The following is a 26752-nucleotide window of genomic DNA, read 5'->3' as shown; positions in this document are numbered from 1 at the left end:
TCTGTCTTACAAAAGTCTTTATTGATTTCAATATGACGGTGCATTTTGTCCGTATTGTTATCGACCACCCACTTTGGTACACTATCAAGATACAGTTTCCGTGTTCTCTCAATGAAATAAACAAATCCATTGTGTGCTGTTGTGATTAGAACCGTCTGTTTGTCTGTCCGCCGCTATTCATATCCGTTCCTCGTGTGGATTTGTACGTACTAATCTCAAATGTAAGCCACGACGCCTACTGACCAAGAGACGTGCATTTCGTAAGTGCTTTCCTTCCATTGAAAGTTCTCTTTGATCATTCCAAGCTTTGTCTTCAATAAAGACGGCAATCTACTGGAAGCCTTCCATTTGAGCTTTCGCGTTGAGATTATCGTGCCTTAATAGGTTAACACACGAATAGGTGAGATATTGAATTATACTATTATCATCATTTTCTTGCACGAACTGAATAAGATTAAAATAGAAGTCGTGCTTGTTCTAAACGAGGCTTAATATTTTGCTTCTTTTATGAACATAAAAAAATATTGTATTGATAAACTGCTTACAGACAAACAACAACATTATTTTGATACTTTTCTTGACAGACCAATCGTATTATTCAAATTGATAGGGGGCAGACTGACCCCTCAGCGTTTTGGTCATATTCAACGTTGTTTGTTTACTCTATGAAGAACCGGAATGTATAAGGTTTATGATAAACGAAGTTCCCTATCTATCTAATATGTTACTTAAGTAAATTTTTACACATTAATTTGGTGATTGATCTGAAAGATCCGGTTATACGCTCATTCATTAAACGGTCAAATGCTATCCACGCTTCTTAACCTAGCTTATCTTATAGATAGGAGTTTATCAGAATCTTTATCTTTAAGGTGTTAATCAATCGATCACATAAACATTCAGTTAGATACGGATATAAAAATAACGTTCTTGAAAGGTTTTGAATGGAATGTGAATAGGAAAAGTCAGTTTACGATGCCTTAATAAAAGCTCATATTGGTATGTTTTTGTAAACACTCGTGCGTATGCTCGTGGTGTGTTTGACTTCTGTGAACGCAATCGCACGCCACCCTCGGCTGGTCGGCGCATGTGATCTACCGCTTCCCTTCCTTCTGACTCATGTGCGGTAATAATGAGAGTAATTGCCTCTTTTCTCACATCGTGATTCATTACTGAAGAAACGAGTCCCGTCGCGCACTCTACTTTATTTGTTATGCTCCTTTTAATTTAACTGTGAGTCAACAGATACTCAACACCCGCTGCATAAGTGATTAATTGCCGCACAATTGAAAGATTTTTAAACATTGTAAGCGCTCTTTAACAAGCGCTCCCGTTACGACACACTGTCCGAGGAATTAGAACAGCGATGAGAGAACAGTAAAAATTGTAACACGGAACTGACACGGTTTTCTTCATAACCAGTGTTATGACTGTAACCAATGGCAGCCATAATACGCTATTTATATGACATCAAAACAAAAAGCGTTACTGGCGGCAGCATAATACTACCGTAAAGGGTAGTAGAGCTGCGATAAACATCTGTAGAGTAGATACATGTACATCGTAATCTGGCGCGGTGTGCGGCGGCTGCGCAGGTCGGAGGTCGCCGAGTCCCACTACCGACGTTCTAACAGTTTTACAATTCAAATGTCGAATGGTCCGGGCTCAAGGGCCTGGCCTGCTCCACACCGGCCGCGCGAGACGCAACAACGGCGATGCGACGATGTGGCGTGTCAACATTATTATGTCGTTGGCTTCTTTCATTTTGATAACATTTTATTTTTACATCGTCATTTTATCTTTAGTTAAACGTTTATTTTTATAGAAAGTGACATGTTTAACCCATTGAAGAAAATGTTTAAGCAATTTGCTTTAACGATGCACTTTTTTATGTCCGAATACATTTCGAGTGTTGAATAAAAAACTTGAACGGTGGTGTTGCGGAGGACTAATTTTGTGCCGTTATACTTCTAGACCAAATTGGCACTTTTGCCATCTCGAAATCTTTGCTATGTGAGATGACCACTCAGAATACAGTTTGATAATTGAGATTGTACATGGAATTGCGCCAACGTTTAAACTATAGATTAGATCGGAACGGGAATTGAATGCGTAAGATTTATAGACTTGCATGAGCGTATGACATTATCAGTTTGCAGCAAATATAATGTTGCACCAAGCAAATAGTAGCGATATCTACATTTTATTTATTTAGCGATAATTCGATAAAATCTTGAGTTTATAGATAGCAAGTAACCTGATATTAAATTTGTGAATAAACATTTTTGCAAATATGAAAATTGGCGTATTAAAAGATTAATGGGAGAAAAATGAAACCTAATAAATTCACTCTTAACAAGAAGGGTCCTTCGTAATTTTAAAATTATAACAATGCCTAGCAACAAACTGAATTTTTACGGCCTATTATTTCCGCATTCTCTTACGCACACAGTGTGGCATTTTGGTAACAATAAGTTTTTTGATAGCGTGGTATTTGAGTGCATAGTGAGGCCCCTAAATAGCAGCTTGGCATTTGTACCAAAGGTCGCAGTCAGAAGGCACTTGGTGACCGACGCGACGTGTATCAAAAGCACCGTTTAATAGATTTTCAGCATTCGTTCATTCACATACTTTCTTATACAAGCTAATAGCATATTGAATTGATAGGTTTTATCACAAACAAAAGTGATGATGACGATCAAAATTAAGAAACTTTTGTTTGAAAGCTTTTGTTTAAAAGTGGTGCATTTTAAAAAGGGTACGTTTCAAGAATATTAAGTGCGTATAACTTATTTTAGTACGTTTCTAAATCGATGTTGCAATGTGCATTAAACCTACCTACAATGAATTATTGAGTAATCTATAACATAGTTGGTAAACAAGAAAATTACTCCAATTTATAAAGTGATTATTATAGCATTATTACAATGTAGAGTCTAATTACTCAGAACATTGATTTAACACCCAGAACGATTATCAGTACTTGTTTTACATCAATTATAATATTTATCAACTAAATTATATTTAAGACCAATAGTAACGGGCTATGTTTAACATAGATTTACATTTTGATTTGATGATAAGTATCTGGTGGTCAGTTTTTATCGGCTCTCCAATGGAGTTGAAATATGTCTTGCATTTGAAAAAAGGCGAAATCACAAATCACGTTTTGTTAAACAAACTTTATGACCTGATAGAATTTGATCACAAGAATACCACTAAATATTACTTTCTGATAATTTAGGCATCGAATTTAATCATTATAATTAACAATAAAGTAAGCCCACCATTGCAGACATCTTAATACTAAATACGTATATTCATATTTATGTTTTACATCTGAAATAATACCAGTAAAATACCGTTAAATAATTGGCAATAAACAACATCGTTCCAACTGAATTATTTCGATACTAGACGTCCAATTTTATTCCACACGCAGTCTTCATAAGCGTTGCCATTGTGTGCAAATATGGGCACCACAATAATTTCCATACACCACTGATATACGATCTCATCTATTAAAAGCTCAGCATTATTTGACACCTCATTTGAATACAGTTTTTTACGTTGAAACAATTAACGGAAACTTATTTTTCCTGTATTGGTTATTGGTAGTCATACAAAATAGATGTATTGATCGTACTGACGTGATGTCATATTAACTTCTTGACATTGATGAGCTAATTTCCGATTGAATATGATTCATGCTGTTTATTTGAGGACAAGGAAACTTCTGCGAATAAATAGTTAAGGAATAAAGGAAAATTTTACTTTAAGAACCTCGACATTTAAGATTTACTGGTTTCAATATCAACTACGTCGGTTTTCTACATTTGCGAAAACCGCCCAGCTGTCGAGAAGATTTTCATACAAGCCTGATAAGCGCCTCTAGTGGTCGCCGTAAGAACGACTTTTACAGTACATTTTAAACGTATTTTTTTTTATTCTCGATAGTTACAACTGTGCAGAATAATGTTACTTACAGGTTGCTTTGAAAATTTTATGTTCTAACTCATTTTGTATCATCAAACGAGCAGATGTCGGTTGGTTAAATGAAATTTATTAAAATTCTAAATATGCAGGATTAAATCTTTCAGAATTTTGCATTACGAGCACTCTACATGTTCTTGTAGAGCTACTATACCAACGTTATTCACAATATTTTATCTCTGTTCAGGAATTTATAGCTAAAAAAATACATTAACATTAAGTGGACATACATTATTTTCATTATGTATTTCGTAAGTAGGTCGGATATTTAGTAAAACAAAGTAAACTGCGTGGCCGATTAGATTGCAACACTGGCAACACCGCGTTACGTCACAAGATGGACGCCAGCTCAAATGTGCCAACATCTTTGTTTACATCGTCCATCACTTCATTGACTATTTATTACTCTCTCATCTTTACTAGAATAGACTACGATGGAGTGGTATTGAGTAAATTTACACAAGAATGTAATAGACTTATGGAATAATACAATCAGTCTCCTACGTTGTTATTTTCTTACTAAGTGTAGTCTTCTGGTAAAGGGTAAGGGTCTCCAAAACAGTTTCAGAAGAATATTAGAACTTATTGCCTAACTTAACTACAACTAACAACACTCATTTCCACTCAGCGTTTTAGGAATGTAGCATACGAAAAACTAGCCATTTGTTTGTATAAATCTGTCAGACTGCAAACACAGACCGGAACTAATGTTTTAAATTTCCATTGACCGCAACAAAAATAGCACCGAGTCACTGGCAGTTCCTACCAGTATAGTTCCGTAGTTCCCCGCCAGCATTAACCTAGATAAAAGTGGGAAAGCGGCCCTTCGGTAAATTTATGACTTTCTATTTTTCGATAGTGAAGTCGATTCGAAATTCGGACGTGGGCGAACGCGTTTCGTAACTAACGACGGGAGATAAAGACACCTGGTTAGGAAATGGGGAACAATCATGAACACGAAACATTCAATGTACCAAAGCTGAGGCCATTAAACAATGGTTAATTAACGTAATCTCTTAGTTATTGGTAAGCTAGTTAGAGCCGTAAAGTAAGTAGCAGTAGCCGGTAAAATTAAAGGTGAGTACCGATTTAGTCCGGCGCACGCGCTGGCTAATAAATCGTGTCCAATTAGCGAGCCGCGCCGCGTTATCGCGACAAAGCGAGCCGGGCACTTACTGCGACGCCCGGCCCGACAGACGCATACACGAGCCAAACCCACCGCACTGTAGGTACCTACTCATACACCAATATAAAAAAATAAAACTATATGATTATTAGCCTCCCGACTGAGCATTTCTTCGAAACTTTTCATAAAATGATACTTTAATTAACGAAACACGCGATAATGAAATCCTGTTTCTGGTACTTTTTTAACGCCAGCCTACTAAAGTCAGTATCTTGTTTATATCCGGTCAGATTTGGGCGTCGTTACTTTTAATAGCGTGAGCCGTAAAACGTATCGAACGGAGGGCCAAGGGATGATATTTACGATTGTGAAGCCGTCGAACAATGGCTAAACAATAGAGAACACGATACACTACCCATCCATTTAATTTCGAGTAGACACCTTTGTCATGTGTTTTTGTTTGCGGTCATTTCCATAAATTATAGAGGATGGCCCGGCAATGTTACTGTCTTGTAGTAAAAGATTGTACCTGCCATTGTTATGGTAAGTAGTGTCGTGACGAACGAGCCCCGCCGGAGATTTGGTAACCGAACCTTGAACTTGCCGTGTTGATGAATGACACAGTATTCTTTAAAAGACGGTTAAAATTCCAGAAATATGGAAATAGAGACTTATATTTGTCATAGTCATGAGAGCTAGCGCGACGGTTCACATTAAGCGGACAATGCGACACAAATAACCTTTGAAGAATTTTACTCGTTTATAAATTATAATGCGATTAATAAGTGGTATGTATTCTAAAAGTGATTACAGTGCCACGTTTTGAGACCTACTTTTATCGAAATATGCTTATTAACAAACAAACCTCCGGACCAAAAGCAAACATAAACAGTTAACAAGAAACGTTACATTGTTAAATAGACAAACGCGCATAGCAACGGACACAATCGACAATTCCTTTACGTTTTAGGCAAAATTAATTAAGAATTTTCAGCAAAACAGATATCCAGTATCCAAGTTAGGGCCCAATTAGTGTTGAGGGACGAGTAAGGGTTAATTCTCTCCCGCGCATTGTCCCGGCTCGCAACCAATCAGTTTAAATTTCTCCCAATAAGGCTACACCGTATAAGGTAAGCTTTATTATCTCGAGAGCGCGCACAAAACATCCGCTAATTGGCTGAAATGTCATCATATTGCAGATGATTAATGATGCGGCGGGTGAAGGAACATGACGCACGTTGTATATCGTAATTAATCTAAAATAAAACTTTCATTGAAGGATTATTATTAGTAAAATTGGGGACAAAAACAATATATATTGTTATGCAAAACTTGCTTTAATTTTCTCATCTAGAATTTTACAACATCGAAATTATCAACTAGTTTTGCAAACTTTTTTCTCTGACCTTGGGCCCACTTCAATCGACCTTAAACAATATTCTGTGAATTTATCCTTTACTTATCCCGCAGTGACGTAATACCGTTTTAATTAAACCGAAATACGATATACCTAAATACAGTTCGTAATATCAGGTCCATGACATGTAAGCGAGATGTAATCTTAATCTTGTCAACAACGCGAGACATAATGCGTTGTCAATATCCTTGTGACATTCTCCCTGATCCGAGGCCATTGACCTGTCCCACTGGCCTAGTTCACACGTGATCATAGCTCAAAGACCATTGAACGTTTCAGATCCGCGCGCGCGGCTCATTCGCTCAATTGCCCCTTCCTGCTTCACAATGTTGCTGGCAAGGCCGACTCTATGACATATATTTTTTTCTATATGACACATTCTATTTGTCGCCTGTGCACTTGACCGAGTTTTCTCAATATAAAGAAGAATGCATATAAAGTTTTTATACGCTATTCATAAAGTTTTATAAGTCATACGATGAAATATCTGACTGTATTACACCAAGTACAATATTCCCATATTACTCAGTCTTGCGTCTCATAAAATGCAATATATGAATATCATTCTGACTTGCGCAGTACACGTTTTATCGCTCATATGAACAGAAACGCATATCCAAACAAAATTTTATGAACCAAGAACATAAGTGCTTTGATTCATATTTAGATCAAAACATGGGTTTTATAGATGATGTTATAATTTACTCTGTTAGAAATAAACAGGAATAAATCTGTTGGGTAAGGAGATGTGGTTTATTTAGCTGTGCACGTGTAAAATGCACGTCGTATGCGTATGCGCCGACCCGAATCGCGAGTTCATACTCCCGCCGGTCTATATTTAAGATGAAGGGATGACGTTAGATTCTAAACTGGGGAGGTATTTTTGTCACAGTATTGCAGTAGTATTTGTGCTGTCGCAAGTCGTTTTGTTTAGCTGCGAATTACGAACGTGTAAAGTGACGGCAACATGTGACTCTCTTACTCTACTTTGGTTGCACTATTTTGAATTTGTAATATTCGGTCGGGGAAACAGTCTTTTCGCATTATAGTATGTATGAACCTGTAATAAAATCTTTTCTCTACACAAAAAAGCTAGATATTTGGGTACCTCACGAGCTCACAGAAAGAAACCTAATGAACCGTGTACTCATTTATGATTCTTGAAGCCAAAGAGATTTTATTGCAAGTCCATTCAGACTATAATGCGAAAATACTTTTTCCCCGACCTAATATTTCAAAAGTAACAAGATCCATTCTAGTTCCTTTTTGAAGTTTGTTTTATCAAGAACTAGCAAGGGTTCTTATGTTTTACTTCACCGTTACAACACACTACGCGGAAGATCCACTGCTCTACATTTATGTTCTAAGTTTACAATGTAGGTATTGACTTACAGTGATGTGTTGTGGTCAGTGATATATGACCACAGTAACCATCGTCGGCGTTATTAAAATTCCTTACGCTAGCATTCTTTGAAACTAGTTACCGTGTTAAATAAATATTACCAGCCAAGTGCGAGATGCTCCATTGAATGTAGTGGTTCCGTGGATGGACAGTACAATTTTCTTTACGGCTTGAGTTGTGAGATGCCTAGGTATATCCTAAAACGTCTTGCATCGTATATTACACCAAATCACGCCAGTTGTGTTCAAAGGTGTAGACAGAGGTGTATGAAATATACCCGCATTTCGCCATTAACAATGTTAGTCCAATGTAATAAGGGGCAAGCGTATTGCCAATTTTGACTTTTTGAATACGAATAAGAATCTTTAGGTTACGATTTAGTGACATGCAGCATAAAAGTCATCTAGGATTTATTGGTCATAAAGTCTTGGAAGGATTTAGGTAATTTATTTAGTCAATATTAGTCAGTACTTTTTATAGATTTTCTTAGTATTAGTTGTTTGCTGGAATGTAGTACAGGAAATGAGTAATGTTAATAATATGACTCATCATCATCTCAATAAGATGATCTCAATTTACTGAAACACATCGACACATGCTAGAGTTCAATTGGGTTTTTAACATTTGCCGTTCCATGCTTAAAAGTTTAATACATTCTACAAAGATTTTCGAAACATTCGATTCTTGATATTTTGATGAGTACGATTGTAACATAAGGTATTTGCATCTTGTATTTTAAGGTTAACATTTAAAAGTATACTAGATTTTTCGTTCAGTTTCTTACGAAGCCCTTAATCCGGAATTCACGTATTGTCATTTCAAAAGTAATATTTTAAGGATAAAATAGGAGTTTCCGCTATTTTCTTACGGAACCCTAAAATCCTGGAATGACACATTTCAGTCATTATCACTTTACAAAAATGTTACATCAACAATATCTTCGAGTATTGACACTTACTGATCGTCCGAAGTGCAGCGTGAGAACTTATCGCCCTGGGTAAATATTGTTCCGGAGCGCATACCGGGACCGTCGCTCCTAAAGCGGCACAGTTAAAAAGGTACAATGCCTGTGCTAATCGATGGCGTTTAGCAAAAAGACAAGGAAATGGCGAACAAGGCAATGTTCATGAATGTACCGATCGCATCTATTGTCTGATTAGATCTATTTAACGTAACTATAATCTGTTGCATGCAAAATATTGTCGGACTTTGTACTTTGCTAGTTCTGCGTTTTTTTTGCTCTATGTTTAAAATTATAAGATGTATTAATGTACCATTTTTCAGAATGATGCGTGTGCGCGGCAAATCTATACTAATCTACACTAATATTATAAAGCTGAAGAGTTTGTTTGTTTGTTTGTTTGTTTGAACGCGCTAATCTCGGGAACTACTGGTCCGATTTGAAAAATTCTTTCAGTGTTAGATAGCCCGTTTATCGAGGAAGGCTATAGGCTATATATCATCACGCTACGACCAATAGGAGCAGAGTACCAGTGAAAAATGTTACAAAAACTGGGAAAATTATGATTCTCTTATGTGACGCAAGCGAAGTTGCGCGGGTCAGCTAGTTTTATTAATAAAATCGAAATGTTGGCATGATGCACTGATTTATTATGTCATATTCTAACATAAACACATATAAACATTTTCTATAGGACAATTATAATGGCGTTTAAAACAAGAAAAAACAAAAATCGTATCAAGAAAATAAATACAGCGGCTTGTTTATTTCAATAGGAAAAACAATTTGGATGGTTTAAAACAGTACGAGTTGTTGATATTAAACGTTTTCAAATGGCCTTTAACATGCCATTAGTATGAGCGTCGTCCTATTTTATGATTGTCTCAGTATTCCCACACAACCGTGGTCTCGTGGACGCCAGCATCGCCCACAAAACATTTCCGTAATGTTATTTTACTGCACATTAATTTGTTTAATGTTACTCGTTGGATACAAACAGAGCCTCGAGAGTACCTTACGACTGAATTAATGTCCATTTCGTCCGGTTTGTTTTCAGTTAAGCTTTATGGATGCTCGTGTGCTTGCATGTGGAATGCATTGCATACACTTGCATATTGTTTGCTGTTGTAGAAGTTATTTCGATGGTAAAGAAAGTGATCATGGTCATTACTTAAAGTGCATTATGCTTGTTACATCCGGTTTCTGAGGAACATTTAGCGGTAATTGATCTATTCAGTAGCGTTTTAACTCATTTATAAAAAAAGTTTGAATAGATACATACCTCTAAATGTGTTTCAGAAACCGCCCGCCCGTTGTATTTTATGCATTTCTATTAATTAATTATTATCTGGAATCTTTAAGTTCCATTGCAAGCTACCAGATAAAGCCAGTAGTCAAAGTTTTAATACTTAATCTATCATTTACGTGGTTTGGTAAAACAAATAGTAGAAAATACACCTATAGTCAACAATGTTATTAGTATACCACATTATCGTGTGGGTGAATCTTCATTAAGTCATACAGCTTATACACATAGTATAAATGCCAAGGCGTTAAAGATACGTGGTACAGTAATACTGGTGATACTGCCCTGCAACATTGTTGCACTGGAGATAAGGGCCTTATTTAAAGACATATATTATACATAATACGACCATCACTTCTTACATACACTATTAGATAGGTAAATATATTGAAAACTGTATTTTTAAGAAAAATATATTTAATTTCCTTTTGATTTTTCATATTTTTCATAAGGCAGAAGCTTCTCTAATGTATAAAACAGTTGTATTATTCCCAAAATACTAAAATTTGCTGTAGTCGAGTTTACTCCCACTCCTAAAATAAAATTATAAATAGCAGTATGCTGATTGCTGTTGATTCAAACAACATAGAAGTTACCTCAGTTAAGTTGAGTGTAGTCCGGTTAATAATGTAGATGTTTTGCACAATAATTCGAGTTCGATTAGCAGTGCTTATTTACTTCCCTGAAGCGTTCGCCGCCCACACCGGCGTAGCCTGACTAATGCACACCATAGGCTATTATTTACTTGCGAAGAACAGGTTTGTGATAATCAGTACGATGCTCCTCTACGTGCTGTGCAGTTCACTATCTATGATTTATTGTTTTACATAATTTTCTGGGATTAGTGTCTCGGTTTTGAAAGCTTGTTGAATAATCTTTAACGGTGTCTTTGATTACTGCGCATTATTTATATAAAGTTGAATAAAATTAAGTTGTGTAATAAGGGTAAGAATAAATAGCATAAACATTGTATTCTATGCGTAAAGCCACGACTTTCAGATAAAACAACCCTAAGTAGGTATTTTAATGTAACAATTTGATTGTCTGACCCCCGGTTTCTGAGGTACATTTTCACTACCGTTAAAAATACTCAGAAATTGTAGGTTAGTTACTCAATGGAGCTAAAATATATTTTCTAGTGGTATTGGTAGTTTCATTCTATATAAGTTTTTCTCAAGCCCCTCGCTCTGCTTCTACCATCTTGAGATAACTTATTAGATTAGTTCTAATCTCGCTAAAAGGCGTCCAAACAAAGACAGTAGATGAGAATTAGCGAACAGTTGCGTGTGAAAGTTGCAGTTAATATATGGAGGAAACGGCCACGGAATAGGGAGCCCGATGACCGATGTTATAATGCGAAAAGTCAATAGATTTTCCTGCGTAGCTTAGTAGTTTTACACTGTTTGGAAACTATTGTACTTAACTTACAATCTGAACCAACACATATTCTAGAAAGAGCTATCGGCCTTTTTGATAATATAATATTATTTCAAACAAGGTTATTCAGATATGAAAATTTAAATACACAGCTTTTTGCACAGAATTTCAGCCATTTCATTTTCTTTCATCTCTTATTTCCACGACCTGAGTCGTGTGAGTAGTGTTTATAACGCAATACCAATTATGTAAGAGCAATCAAAATTTTGACACAACCACCTGCCGAACATCACAACTGTTATCACATGCCACAGAATGTTTACAGAAGATGAAAGCATTCATACTTGCACGAGAGAGAACATTTCCACAAATATCTTCGCGTAGCTTCAGGTGTAGTGTCATGTCAGCCATGTTTGTGTTTCTGTTTCCCTCTGAATACGAGGAACGGTTTCGATTTGTTCCCTTTGAACAACTTTGTTATTATTTATCTTCGCTTAGTGAAAGGCAAGTTGTATGTTCGTAACTAAAGCGTATTAAGTACGAAGTGTTATGTTAAGCGGGTGAACTTAAGTGTGATTGTTGTGGCTTCTCGCACAGATTCTTGTTATTGCTTGGTGGTTGACTATTGGGATGTCTATGAGTTCTTTGGTCTTATAGAAAAACTGCATTTTGATTCTTCTAAATATGTATGAACTTTTTGCTATGTTATTATGTCTCAAACTATAAGTTATCTTGCTTTGAAAATCGGTTTTGTAAAACATCCTTCAAACAAAATTTCGTGTTTTCAAATTGAGGTTGTTAGTCCAGTCTTTATAGCTGTTTTTAAGCGCAACTATTCTATCAGCTCCCAAGTCTTAATTATATTAAACTTGTAGACAAGTTAACAACAACAACATTGGATTCCATACGGGTTCTTTCGCCAAACTTGTTTATCACAGAAAAATAAAGAACGTATCTAAAGATTTATAACGTGCCTGTATTTTTTTATTATTCTACATCTTCATCTACCAGGGGGTCATAAAGCAAGAGTTGGTGTTACAAGTTTGTAGTAAAATAGTGTTGGTCGAAGATAAATCGTCACTCGACACCGTTAGAGACAGCAGCGTGGACGCACGTTGTTCTGTAGATTTACCGATACTGTGACTTACGAGCTAACATGAGCTTGCCTTGTTGATATCTTCATTAAATATATACGTTATTAATAGTATGACAAAATGAGTTATTGGTTATATTACAGCTAAGATGTCCAAGCATTTTATAGTGCACACCAGTTGATTGATAACAAAAACCGTATGTTAGACTAAACAAATCATTAAAATTTTGACTTATTCTTGGCTTTTAGTCAAAGTTTTCTATGAAAACTACTTTCCAATGCCATTATTCAAAGATCAGTTAACCACTCGACTATAAATTAAGTACAAGATTCATAAACTGAATAGTCATTCTTAATTATAATTTCAAATGATGTCAGCAATTAACTAACGAAGAAAATTTTCACAATAGAAAATTCATTACGTCACGAGTCTTCGCTTAGAAAGCGGGTCAAAGGCCTCCCATTGAAGCGTGTATGATGTATGAACGATTATAAAACATGCTTGTGACACTTAGACGGCAAGGCGAGGTACAGAACATGGCTTGGTCACGAACGGCGTCAACGCAGAGCCTGTAATGAGAGATCGCGCCACCCGATATCTACGTGCGACTTCGTGCGACGCGCGATATCGAGAAATAATAGTATTTTTATGGCCCTACATCCTTTCTTTAATTGATTTGCTATTCTTCTAAGAAGTAAAATAAAGGTTTCAAAAAAGGATTCTCTAGATGTCTTTCTAGATAAATTAAAAGCTTAAATTTTCTGAAGTTAACCCTTTTAAACCTGCAGTTACATGTTGAAAACATTACCTATTTTTCAAATAGGCGATCACAATGAATTTCTAGTATAACTTGTCATTGTCATGATTAAACTTTATGAGGAAGACAAACACATGTTTTTCTCGTGCCGCCGCCGCCGTTGTGTTCTGTCGTGAGATTGCAATCTAAGCACTTTCATACTTTCTTGTGTTTCGTCACAGTTGTGTGCGGTACACTAGCACTACGCAGTACGCTACACCTACTCCATCATTCAGACAACGGTAATAAATTCAAAATGTCACTGAAGATGATGTATAATGGATTCATCGCCCGAGGTGTCGCCCTGTGACGATCAAACGAATAGATACCCTATAGGGTTCGGTAAAGGTCGCTATTGTTTCACAGTGAAATGCATAATTGTTATTTACTATTGCAATATGATTTACAAAGCGATAGTGTACCTTTTATTACCTTTACAATGTTTGCTCGCGCATTTATAGATACGTTTTATATTGAGCCGTGCCCATTCGTAGAATTGATAATTTCATGATGTGGCTTTTATGAAATCGCGTTATTTAATTTCATGTGTGAGCACTTAATATCATGTAAAACTCTTCAATAAAAAGTTAATTTACTATCAATCTTATATCTCTTGTTTCGCAGTTAGAAATTGCTAGGTTACACATTTTAATACTTTGAACATTTTTGACTCTAGTTTATTGAAATAATTATAGAAAGTGTTCGAACAAAAGTACATTTGGTTGGTAAAGTACAATATTGCGAATGCATTATCAGCAAGAATCTTCATTATACGACGAATCGTACAAGTAATTATGTATGATGTTAATTGAGATGTTTCACAGCAGTCTGACTGGACAGGCTACCGGAGAAAGCGGTCATGATTGGAGAGAGGCTATAAAAACCATTGTTTACAGTCATAAACATCCATTGTCTGTCGCAGATGGTGACATGCGTGAAGTAATGTATAGTGGAACCAATGAGAAACTGTTTTCAGGGACGTTTATTTATTTTGTTTATATTCTGTGTTTGTATTTCTAAGTGATATATTTGAAGACTGTGTACTAAAGTTTACTTTCTTCAGTAAATAATATGAACTTCCGTACAGTTTTATGTGAGCAAACTTTTATATTTTAGCGATATCTCCCGTCTGTTCCAGTCGAATTAAACCGTTGAATAAGGGGGTGGTCAGCTTAACATCAAAGTAAATAATGGGCCGCTTTGTAACAATTTGTATCAGACAAACCGTTCCGCTGGTCAGTGAACAAATCTCATTGCACTTGTCCGCTTATTTCCATACAATTTGCGCCACACAGGGCGAGGCGCGTGCCCTCTCGGCTCTTTCTCAACGAACAATTTCAATTTATACGAACCAGAAAAACCGCCTATACTTCAAATGACTTACATTTTATTCGTTCAGTATCCACTTATGCCATTCCAACATTCAAGACACGCTAACAGATTCTTTTTTCATTTCATTCAACCAAAATTACAAGACATAAAATGTTTCACAATGGTCCTGTTAAAATGCGTTTAGTTCCGAATTTGGCTTTCAAAAGATTTACAGCGACTATGGTGGTTTAAAATAAAGTAGAAATGGCACCTATCTATTTTTCTATTGGTTTAATGGGCACTAAATTACAGTTTGTCGTGTAGGGTCGACCTTACACGTTGATAGAGGAGCGACCTCATGTAGGCACTTATGACAATAAACTTTGGACAATGGGCGGGACAGTGTTTGCGGTGGACGGCGGACCACCGGCGGCGAGCCGAGCCGACTGCTCCGAACACTTGGCCCTTGGGCCCTTGTCACCACGCATGTCTCATACAATCTTTAAATAAAGAACAAAATGCTGGCAGCAAAATAAGTTTAACTTTTTTTGCGCTTGCAGATAACCAAACTTTTTACATGATTATCAAGTTTGTATTCTTTTCTTTTTCTGTATTCAATTTTCGTTTTTTTAGGTTTGAATAATGGGACTGTTTTTAATTAACCAGTGAGTATTTGCGAAAAAGGCACCAAGTTATGCTTGTTATTTTGAGTAATTAAAGTATTTGTGAAAAGTCTCATGTTACGCGTCTGAATTTTTATCATTCACCGAGTTCGTTCCATCGCTCGCTTTATTAAAAAGACAATTTATTCCGGTTTGAAATATTTTTTCCTTCATCTGATCGGAGACATGTATTTTTAATGCGAAGGTGTATCCTGTTTCATACCGCATGAACCACATAACGAGACACTTATAATGATACGTTTTAACCGCGCTTATATCAGTTTCTATGGCTTAAGTTGAAGTATCTAATAATCATAAGAAGTTGTCTAGACGCTTAAAGCTGAACTTAATGAAGCTCTACTTACAAACGTGTGAATTTTAAAGAATTCCTTCAACCGTTTTATTAATTTTGTCGGTAACTTATTGTATGAATGGTTTCGGTTCCATTGATACAACACAAAGTACGTATTTTGCTTCAGGCGCGTGTGAGCACGTAGGGCCGAATACGCACGTTCGTGTGCGTGTAGGCATTCCATTCACTGCTGTCACAAACATCATCTCCGCGGCCTAGCACGGGTTAATGTGACAAGACAAGACACAGGACAACGGAAGTTGCTAGTGAATAACATAGAATAATAAATGTGAATTCTCAATAATTTTTGCAGAAAATACATTTACGAAGACAAAAGTTTGTTATAGTTGCTAAAAAATGTATCTATTGTCACTACTGAATTTTGAGACTAAGCGCTAATAGCGGTTACATTACTAGTTTTTATTAAAGGCATCTTGACGTAGCAACAAAACAATATGCATAACGTTTTACTCCAAAATGTGTGAAACAAAATAGTTATAACTCAAACTTCTTTAACTCTTTTAAAACAGCTACCGGCTTATGAACATTCATAATTTAGTTATGACCAATCGAGTATAACATTGTTTTATTATATTTTACTCACAGGGTTATTGTATTCGGCCTTCTCTTTGATCTCACAACTGCGTTAATCGAACATATGAAACACTAGAGGCCAACCGCGACTTCGTCCGCGTGGAAACCCTTTCCGTGTAAATCCCGATTCCTATGGCACTCCGAGATAAAAAATAGCCTATGTATTATTCTGGGTTTTCAGCTTCCTATATACCAAATTTCATCGTAATCGGTTTAGTAGTGTTTACGTGAAAGAGTAACAAACATCCATACATATATTCTCACAAACTTTCGCATTTAATATATTAGTAGGATAGATCACTGTTTTATCAATATACATTCACATTCTTGATCGAACAGATTTGATTCAAGTCTTCCAATTGAACTATGAATGATTGAATGTTTGATGATGATTTCATTTTAATTAAGAGGTTTGGGTCGCGTATCAATCTAATTTTGAAGTAATTTGATCACTTGACGATGTAATTTATTGAAGAGCCCACAGAAGGTTGAGAGATTTGATCGTAGATTACGTAATAATGTTTTGTAAAGCTTTTGTAGAATGGAACATTGTGATATAGATATTATTATGGGTGATATGGCTATTAAATTTTAAAATGCATTTATTTTAAACAGGTATAACTTGATTTTTTTAGAAAAATAATGCCTTAAATTCAATTTCATTTTGCTGCAGCGGAATCTTTCAAAAACGTAAAAAAAACGGACACAAATTAATAATGACGGACGCAATAATCATAGCAATACTATTTATAGATCATCCAAAAGTTAGTTCCGGAATCGAATCCCGCACGCATTAGTAGCGACCACCGGACGTCACCATATATCCCCGTTTAGCAATAATTTATTCAATTTGATTCCAACACTCACTTAAACATAACTAACATGACATTTAACCATTCACACACGTCACTAAACCCGTAAAGCACAGCGGAAGATTGATGGACGCCCACGAAATGCACTTTTATTGTAATAGCTATCTAAATGGTTGTGCAATGGTGGCTCTATCGGTCGATGTCAAGGATAGATAGCCGGCTGATGGGAATTTATCGCCCTTCACAGTGGGTGCGGCCAAGGATGCGATACACGAGCCATCAAATAGGAGCGGCTTCGGTAGACGATAGATGTTTGCGTTCCACCGGTAAATGGAACCAACTTACGCTTGCAAACATATTGTCTTACTGTGTACTTTGTTTTACTTTAAAATTATTATCTTTTAGTTGAAAATAGGTCTAACCCAAGTTCCAACGTTAGACAATATAAATATGTAGTATGTAAGCTTTTTATGTTGGTTTACGTAACATAAAGTGCGAGTTTATTATCACACGTATAACGATTTCATTGCTTTTCATCAGTTATGTGGAGTATCTAGATTTGTATTGAAATATTCCTGTATTCTATTCAATTAATGCACGCTCGCGACTTATCCATAGCAGATTCCATTCAACTGTTACACTAAAATGGCAGTTAAGTTTAATATTTCTATGAACAAGGCGTAGGCGCATGTAACCCCAATGAGGGCACGATCGATGGCCACAATGTGGGCGAACACCGTTTCACCATAAATGAGCCCTTTGTGCTGTAAATTGATCATGAGGGCCTGACCGATTGCCTTTTGCAATTATAAAAATATATTGTTTACTATTATGTACCCACGCGGAAGAAATAGAGCTTTTAGAACTATGTCTTCTTGAAACCCCCACTGTAACACTTATAATAAGTTGAATAACTTTTAACAGACTTTGGAGTATATTTTTAATGTCTCGGTTGAAATAAAGATTAATTGAAAAAGAAGTTCGTGAAATACATTTTCTTTAATAGACTTACATGTAGCTTAGCTACATACACTAGTAAAAAACATTAGTTGGTATTTTTTTTAAGATTTATTTATTTAAGAGTATAGATTATACGAAAGTCCACAACAACCCAATAAATAATGAAATGTTTTTCTACAAGTATTTCCATAAAATAAAATTTCAGACAAAGCACTTTCTTCTTCCCCCTAAAAGAATATTTAGATAAGGGAATGTTGCAACGTAGAGTAAAACAATGACTTTTTAATTGTGAATGCTTCCCTTCGTTCCTCGTTCAAAAGTACGTCGACCTCCGAGTGGGTGGAATAATGTACCGAACTCTGTTCTGAACTCTCAGATATTTTTAGCATTCCTAAAATCTGAAGTAGTTATTCATATACGGCTAATAGCTGCCATTAAAGTTTTACTACTTAAGGATAAACAGGGAGGGCTAATGAAACAAACTTCAACTACCCTTAGTTTGTACCTAAGCATATATTTTGCAAGGTAAAAAACCTTATATGATTTGTACCCTTCATTTTGACGAATTTATATCACACCACTTAATTAAAAAGAGAGGAAAATTCTTTATGTAGCTCACATATAGTGCAATTTTCTTATTATATGTGATTACTAATTTGTCTTCACTAACACTACTGTTACTTCTTATGAATAAATTCCTAACGTAATAATCATATCAATAAATTAATATCTTACCCAATTTGATGCCGTTTGCATTTCCGTAATATCTTCAAAGTAACCCGTCTAATACGGTCAAATGGGAACGCGGCGGGGTTAGTAATGATTTATGTTCATTTAAATGCATAAGGGCATGCGGTAGACAGAGCTAGTATGTGATATCACAGGGGCCGCGGCCCGTAACCAATGTTAAATTGAATACGAATCGGTTATTTGCTATCGAATGATCGAACACGGCGCGCGCCTCAAATCGATTCGACCCGAGATTATCGATCGATCGAATCTCTTTTGAATGCATTATGTGTTTGTAATTTCGTAATTGTACTTGCTTAGTGACATTTGGAGATTAATTGGAATGAGGATGTTATGAAAATATCAATTGTTACTGATAACTGTTTGATCCGTTAACGGTAAAAGTTACCAAATATTATTGTTGCGATCAATGTTCATCAATAGCTGTCAAAGTTTACAACTAAAACAATTTTTGAATCTTCATCCATCCAAGCTAATAATTATGTTTCTTGAACACGCTTTACCTCACACCACTTAAATACAACGTGTCTACTTTAAGTAATATACAAGCGTGGTACTAACTACAACCGTCTTACCCATGACGAAACAAAATCGTGTTGACTAGATGCATAAGCGCATACTCCGTTGCAATGTTAACAAGCCTTATCGGGAAAACAATGAGTGTTCCAGAGGCATTACTATGCTAATGTACCGGCTCTAATTAAGCCATGACTGCCTTCAGAAGGGATCGAACCTATAATTATCTACGCTAATTTAATCTTGTGCATCTCATACATATTTTATTAAAGTGTGACGCAGTTTTTAAAATATTTTCCTGAATAAATTGCATTCTTATGATTATTTAAATGAATGGTTTGGTATTTAAATCGACTATTCAATTATTCAGTCCGTTGTCTGTGTTGTACGTAGCTATAAATTAATTATTCCAACAGAACAACAATGAAAAAAAAAGAACATGCCTTTATGTCTACTCACCGGGCTCATATAAGCCCAAAAGCGTGTTGGACGTCACAGGAAAGTAGCAACACAGCATGTTATCAAGGATCTTGTACAAGATAATAAAAGATGTTGGAATAATTACGTGGGCCCCCGAGGCCCATGCTTGCCGCTCGGCAGCGTAGGACAGCGTCATTACAACGATAATGACGCAACGCAAGCCCACTAAGCTCCGTAATAGTAGGCACTAGTAACTGTAACTCTGCCGCAAACCTCAAAATGTTCGTGCCAAGCGTAAAACTCCTCTACCTTCTAAAGTAATTGCACTCGTTCGTTTCAATTGCACTCATTCGTCGGACAAAAGGAGAATTTTAATCTTCCACCTCTCAAAAGAACCGTAAAGTTGACCTGCATATAGTTCACTCAGTCGGTCATGTTTAGATAGCACTTAATTTGAACTGAGACTCGTGCTCTATAATGAGAAAATAATAGCTTGATGATTATTTATTTATTAATCAAAACGGTACACGGTTTCAAGATGCCGCAGTCGAGATAGAGGTCCGAGAAAAAACGCAAACAGCGATTGAATAATGAATAGTAGGGCTTTTGTCGCGCGCGCTCGTTAAGTCAGTCGGGTGCGCAGACGTCATCATTATACCTCGATAATGACGTAATGAATGCCCACAAACGCACTGTAATCTACAGCAATCATATTCGTCTCATTCTCGACGGACGAACGCTTTCAACTTCGTTTCTTTGATTCATAAATGTTAGGATAATATAATGACAGTGTTGCGCTTCACTGAACCTATCGCTTTTATTACATCCTTCGAGTTTATTTATATGTATCATGATTTTTATTGAGTCATGTACTATTTGTAATCAGTATAGAAGTCAGAGAAGGAAGCAATTATAGATATTGGAATTGATATCGTAAGCTATAATTATAATTATCGCAGCAAAGGAACTTAGTTTGAATGATTCTTTTTTTGTAACGTTTTTGTGTTGTAGTTTGTACATTGACATTGAGTATCGAATTCCGCGTTTTAGTACAAAGAGACAAATCTGTACGACGGTGTAGTTAAATAAACTGTTTTATCTAATTCATTTTATCAACTATAGCGATTATGTTATTGTAATGTGAACATTATTCATTATTACTAAAATATAGCATTTCATTGTTAACGCTATCTATATTTGATAAAAAAAATGCATAACAACAGTTTATTTTGTTGACTCTTATCGTAACTTTGATGATGCATTTGTTATTTTACCGTTGTTTGTTTGCAGGTTGCTGGTCGGTGCGCCTTTGGGTCAGAATCTACAGCCGAACACGACGAGGTCCGGAGCATTATGGAAGTGTGCCGTCAACCCAAATCCTGATGACTGCATACAAATCATTACAGACGGCAAAAGGAGTGAGTAAACTGTAGAACGTTTGCTATGAGGACATGACACTTCGCAAGACGTCTTATGCATTGAACCTATCGACTTCTTTCAATGAAGACATTGTTTCTATGCATTTCATCAGCAAAGATTTCCATCGATTTCCTCTTTCAGATTGTCCTTAAAATACAAATGTATATAATCTAGTTTACGTTTAACAGTAGCGTTTTTCACAATAGGTTTTAGTTTAGAATGTGTTTAATAAATGATAGAAGTCACGAAGTATGAAGAATTCACGCTAGACGTCAACTTTGTCAAATACACGATCTAGATACAAGTGTAGATTGTAGCAAAGAGTAGTGTAAGTAGTAACACTACAAATCGTGTGTTCACTACCTAGATATAGAACGAAGGAAACGCTGGAACAGATCGATACCTACGCAATGTTTCGATAAAATATCGATATAAGTTTTAACTAAAATGTTGTCTTTTGTCGGTGGTGCCCCAAACAGCGAAGTACGGCAACATAGACACGAGTAAGTGAGCTGTGGTCTCAACCTCCTTTTATTCTTAATCATTTTGCTCTTCGACTAATCGACTAATCGCTGTATTGTACCTTTTGATTTACTAATCGTCAACTTTGTCTGCTCAAGTTCCAGCTGGACCGTCATTAATGATACTGCAACGCATGAACATCACTAACTTAGTGGTTTGAATTTTATTTTGCGATACATCACATCTTTAAAACGTACATGGGATACATTTTCTACTGTATAAAACGTGCGTTGAATAACAACGCTATTTTTCTAACAGAAAATGTATCCTTTTTGCGCTAATTAAAGCACTAACTGCTTGCAACAGCACCCAATCACTTGCTTGAGTTACACAGCACTTTAGAAAATACCAACACAATATTTAATGATATGTAATATTTGTACGTATATTAAGTACAGACCGTTATCTGAAGTAGATTAAGTTCAGTAAGTTGTGTTTGAAGTACACTCAAACAAAAGTATTTTGGAGTAGCGTTCGGACTTAATGTTGTTAGAGCTTTTTAGAAGAGTAAGTATAGAAGCTTCGTAATGAGGTAGGCCCTAAGATTTTAATAAAAGTTTAATATCACAAACATTATTAATATCTCGGTGAAACTGACACGTTCGTTTTAACTCGTAACATGAAACTAAAGGTGACTGGCTATAATACCTAAACTAGAATTAACTTTTCTCATTTGGACAATAAATGTGCGGAAAAATAATGCACTACAAAATTCTAATAAATTAATCACTGGTCAAAACCAATCTATGTCTGGTTTTGCGCAATAAAACGTCTAACATGAGACTACAAGTAACGCTGGGCCGAATAACTTACATATTAATTAATGAATTAACATAAACGTAGTCTTCGATAACGTCCATTAACCTGAGACCACAAGTTTGAGCCGTATCTTCACGTTGATTGTCACATTGATTCATTACAGGTTGCAGGAGTATATCGTCACCTTAATGCAATACACACCTTGATTTACTTCACACCCTGACACTTTTAATATCGAAAATAAAACCACTAAAACATGGCCCCTAGAATAAATACTAAGTAGGAAACAAGTTTGAGAATAACATTTTCACATAGTAGCGATTTGTTACTTGAATGAAGCTTTAATTCCCGGTTTCTGAGTACATTTTACGGTAGTTTATCTATTCAATAGCGTTTTTTTTACAAAATTTTAAACGTTATTGAATAGATAAACTACTGCTAAATGTACTTCAGAAACCGGGCATAAGTGGTTTAGTTTGTTACCGATATGAAAAGTATCAAAGATTATGAGTTGATATCACTATAGAAAATCGATGCAATTTAAAGCAGTTTCTGTTATCAAGTAGGGGATGCATGTTTATGAGAGATGCTATGTTCTATGATATGCACGATGTTTGTGCAGCGTGCAGCGTGCTGCGTGATACTGAACGTATCATTTTCCGACGCATTTGCAACATTACTATGCTGTTAGTTTTGAGAACCCTGTTCTTGCATTTCACACGCCTGGTTGCAATGCTTTGCATTTGCCGAAATATCACCAAATCAGTTTCTTTGGGTTTGAGTTTGAAATACTGTTTTGAAGCAAAAGCAACAACCACTTCCAAACAAGTTGCCTTTGTTTGACGCATTTTTCTTTCCAGTTGCGATTCACTTTAAACAATTCTGGGTTGAGTTTTTTTATAACATGGTGTTTTAGTTACGTAAATACTAAAGAAATATAATTATGTATTTGTGTCTAATTGAACCTTTAATAAATTTTGTGCTAAAAACAGTAATAGTAATCCATATGAAGTAACATATGTGATTAATTTGCTAAAAATATTTTTTATACTGATTTTGTTTTGCTATAATACAACCGATGCTTCCTAACAGCCGTGTGCCCGCAATAGAGTCAATTGTACTAATGATTTGATGATGTATAGATTTGGATTCTGATCACCTGGCTGCTCCATACTCGGATGAAATCAAGGAAGGACAATGGCTCGGAGTGTCCGTGAGGAGTCAGGGTCCTGGGAAGAAAGCCGCAGTTTGTGCTCATAGGTACGTACGCCGACCACGCTGCAATCCGTCATACTGCAGGCAATAGGCATTATGCAATTTAAGTATGTTAAAAACTTACTTCTTGGGTGACTCGACTCATATTCTTTCTACGGTAATATTTCAGATACATTCGCAAGCAAGGTGAGCTGCAGTTCGGTCAGGGTCTGTGTTACACACTGAGCAATGAACTAGACCTTCTGGATGTTAATGAGCCTTGCAGAGGAAGATCAGTAGTAAGGTAAAAACAACATCTTGTACAAAGTTAGTTTGAACGTAATAATTTTCTGATCAAAATGTTAAACATTTTTCAAGCCCTTAAAAAATCCTATTGTCTTCTGCTATGAACGTGAAAAGAAGTGACGTAGTATAAAAAAAATCTTTGTTGCTATTTAATTTGCATATTATTCGTAATCTGGTTTAGGACTTAGCCCTATTATTTCCCTGTATTTATTCGCGTTTACAAAGTCGCAACTACAAATTTTTGATGTCTAATCCAAATACCTAATAACGGAATATTCGGTTAAATACCAAAACTTACCGTATCGCACTGTGTGATAAACATTAATAAGGAAATTTAATTATCGCGTATTTTCATAAAACTTCCGTTTTTAGGTACCGTTCCTAATAAATTAGTCCACTTGACCAAAACATGTTTATAGTCAACAACACGATAAACACATAAATTACAATTCATTTCAAGGCCCAATACTGAAATCTACTGAACCGACACATTATTAAAAAAAAGTTTAGGTAACACTTTTTTTTATCGTACGCTGTATTCGTCGCTTTAACTTAGATTGACGGACATAAGATTCAATTCGAATTATTACTTACAATATCTTTAGTCTATTTTTATCGTTTAGTTTCCAGACTAAGTAGTTGTAGTAGGTACTCTACTACTACTATATGCACATAGAAAAAAATATAAAATTAACTTAACCGCCCTTGCCCAATGTAACGGCTCGAGGCCTAATCTCTTTTTTTTCGAGAGCAGACACGTGATCAGCAGTGACACGAAACGGAAACATGATCATAACAATAAATTACTCATAATTTTTTTTACATAATATCCGATGTTCATCTGCAACTACTAAAGTAATTTTTAACCAGTCAATTTAAAATTTCAGAGAGCACGAAGAGTATGGTCTCTGTCAAGTGGGCACGAGCAGCTCGCTCTTGGATGACGACACGTTAATCATGGGCAGTCCTGGTCCTTATACTTGGAGAGGCACCATCTTCGCGCAGGACACCAGGGATGACGTGCTGGAGCGGGATAACGTGGTCTACATGGCTCCGGTCCAGGATGGAGCAAGCCCTGTAGAAAAATATAGTTACTTAGGTGTGTATTTCACGGAGTAACACAAAAAATTACACTTTTTTGCGGTAAAGGTGTTTTCTAAAAATGTTCTGTAAGGGCTCAAGATGTGAATACTTTTTGGCTACTTTTTTCGCATTTTACTGTGAGTTCTACGAGGCTATGCATTTTTAAATAATAATCATCAAAATTTAATTGAGTCAGATATCATAGTAGGCCAGTATTATTTTTAGAACTTTCAACCGTTTACGGGTCTAGTATCTAAGCAAATCCTAAATGTATGTTTGTTCCCGAAGTGATAAAGGAATTTGGTAAATCTGACCCAAATGCATAATATTCCTGAAGCATAGGTAGCTACCGCCATCTATCGGACAACTTTGGTATCTAAAGCATGACACAGTTAAATTTAACAATTCCCTGTCTCTAAAATTGCTTTTGCCATTAGACAATAGTAATGAAGTGATGTAGCAAATTAACTAATGCAAGAACATGTGGTTGTTAATTCCTACTTATTATAGGTAATATTATAATAGTAATATAAATTAATAAACCCCTGTAGTGTTTTCCATGCTATATCATTCTTGACATTCATAGTAAAAAACGAACCACAAAATAAAAAAAAATATGGTAAGAAGTTTTATAATAAAAAAAAATGTACTTAATTCTCAATTACAGGCATGTCAGTGACCAGCGGCAACTTTTTTGGTGATAAGGCATCATACGTGGCCGGTGCTCCTCGCGCTCACGGCACCGGTCAAGTGGTGATCTTCAGTAAACTGGCCACAGAGGACTGGGGCAGAACTGACCTGAACATCCTCAACTTCACCCTTTTATTGAAGGGCGAACAATTCGGCTCCAACTTCGGTTATGAAGTTGCGAGTGCTGATGTCAATGGAGATGGGTAAGTGGCACATACACTTCAAAGTGTAACTAGAATGATACGAATACCTACCATCTCTCTAGCAAAAAGCAGATAAACTCTCCGCAGAATGACTTAATTATAGACTTCTAGTACCGAGATTTTCTAGTTTTGGTACTACCAACTAACTAACTAGTTGATATTTGTCAAATTTTCTGGATTGTTTATAGTGAGAATATAAAATCGCCCGCACAAGATTGAAGACATTCGCCTAACATACTAGAACACGATGAATTTTCATGGCCGAATATTTGTAACATTTCTTGGTATAATTGTTTCAGGCTACCAGATTTACTAGTAGGAGCTCCATTCTACTTCTCCCGCGGCGACGTCGGCGGTGCCGTCTACTTATACCTCAACATAAACAAGAGCCTACCTCAGAACTACAACGTCAAACTCACTGGCAAGCAAGAGTCACAATTCGGCATCGCCATAGCCAATGCTGGAGACTTGAATAAAGACGGCTGTCAGGACATAGTAATAGGAAGTCCTTACGAAGGCAATGGTGTGGTGTACGTCTATATGGGAGATAGGGATAATGGCTTGAATACAAAGCCTGATCAAGTGATAGCTGCTGAGTCGCTGCCAGTAGTGATGAAGACGTTCGGTTACGCGTTGTCTGGTGGAGTAGACTTGGACGGCAATGGATACCCCGATTTATTGATTGGCGCATATGAAAATGTAAGGCTCTTAAAATCGCTATTTAATT

The 26752-nt window shown here is 36.1% G+C and overlaps 1 protein-coding gene across 2 annotated transcripts in view; it reads left to right on the top strand.

Moving 5' to 3' along the window:
• Positions 1-26752, top strand: part of mew (multiple edematous wings) — an 86883-nt gene that overhangs the window by 54494 nt on the left and 5637 nt on the right. The window contains exons 2-8 of one of the 2 annotated variants that reach the window (XM_076122010.1): positions 21140-21267; positions 21748-21771; positions 23692-23809; positions 23934-24047; positions 24937-25148; positions 25800-26025; positions 26325-26724. In XM_076122010.1, the coding sequence (XP_075978125.1) occupies positions 21140-21267; positions 21748-21771; positions 23692-23809; positions 23934-24047; positions 24937-25148; positions 25800-26025; positions 26325-26724 (1222 nt within the window). The remainder of the gene's footprint in view (positions 1-21139; positions 21268-21747; positions 21772-23691; positions 23810-23933; positions 24048-24936; positions 25149-25799; positions 26026-26324; positions 26725-26752) is intronic. The other variant, XM_076122011.1, reaches the window with a different exon arrangement.

The sequence above is a fragment of the Anticarsia gemmatalis genome, chromosome 13 (genome assembly GCF_050436995.1).
Source record: "Anticarsia gemmatalis isolate Benzon Research Colony breed Stoneville strain chromosome 13, ilAntGemm2 primary, whole genome shotgun sequence".
Classification (NCBI taxonomy): domain Eukaryota; kingdom Metazoa; phylum Arthropoda; class Insecta; order Lepidoptera; family Erebidae; genus Anticarsia; species Anticarsia gemmatalis.
This window is presented reverse-complemented; position numbering and strand designations above follow the sequence as displayed.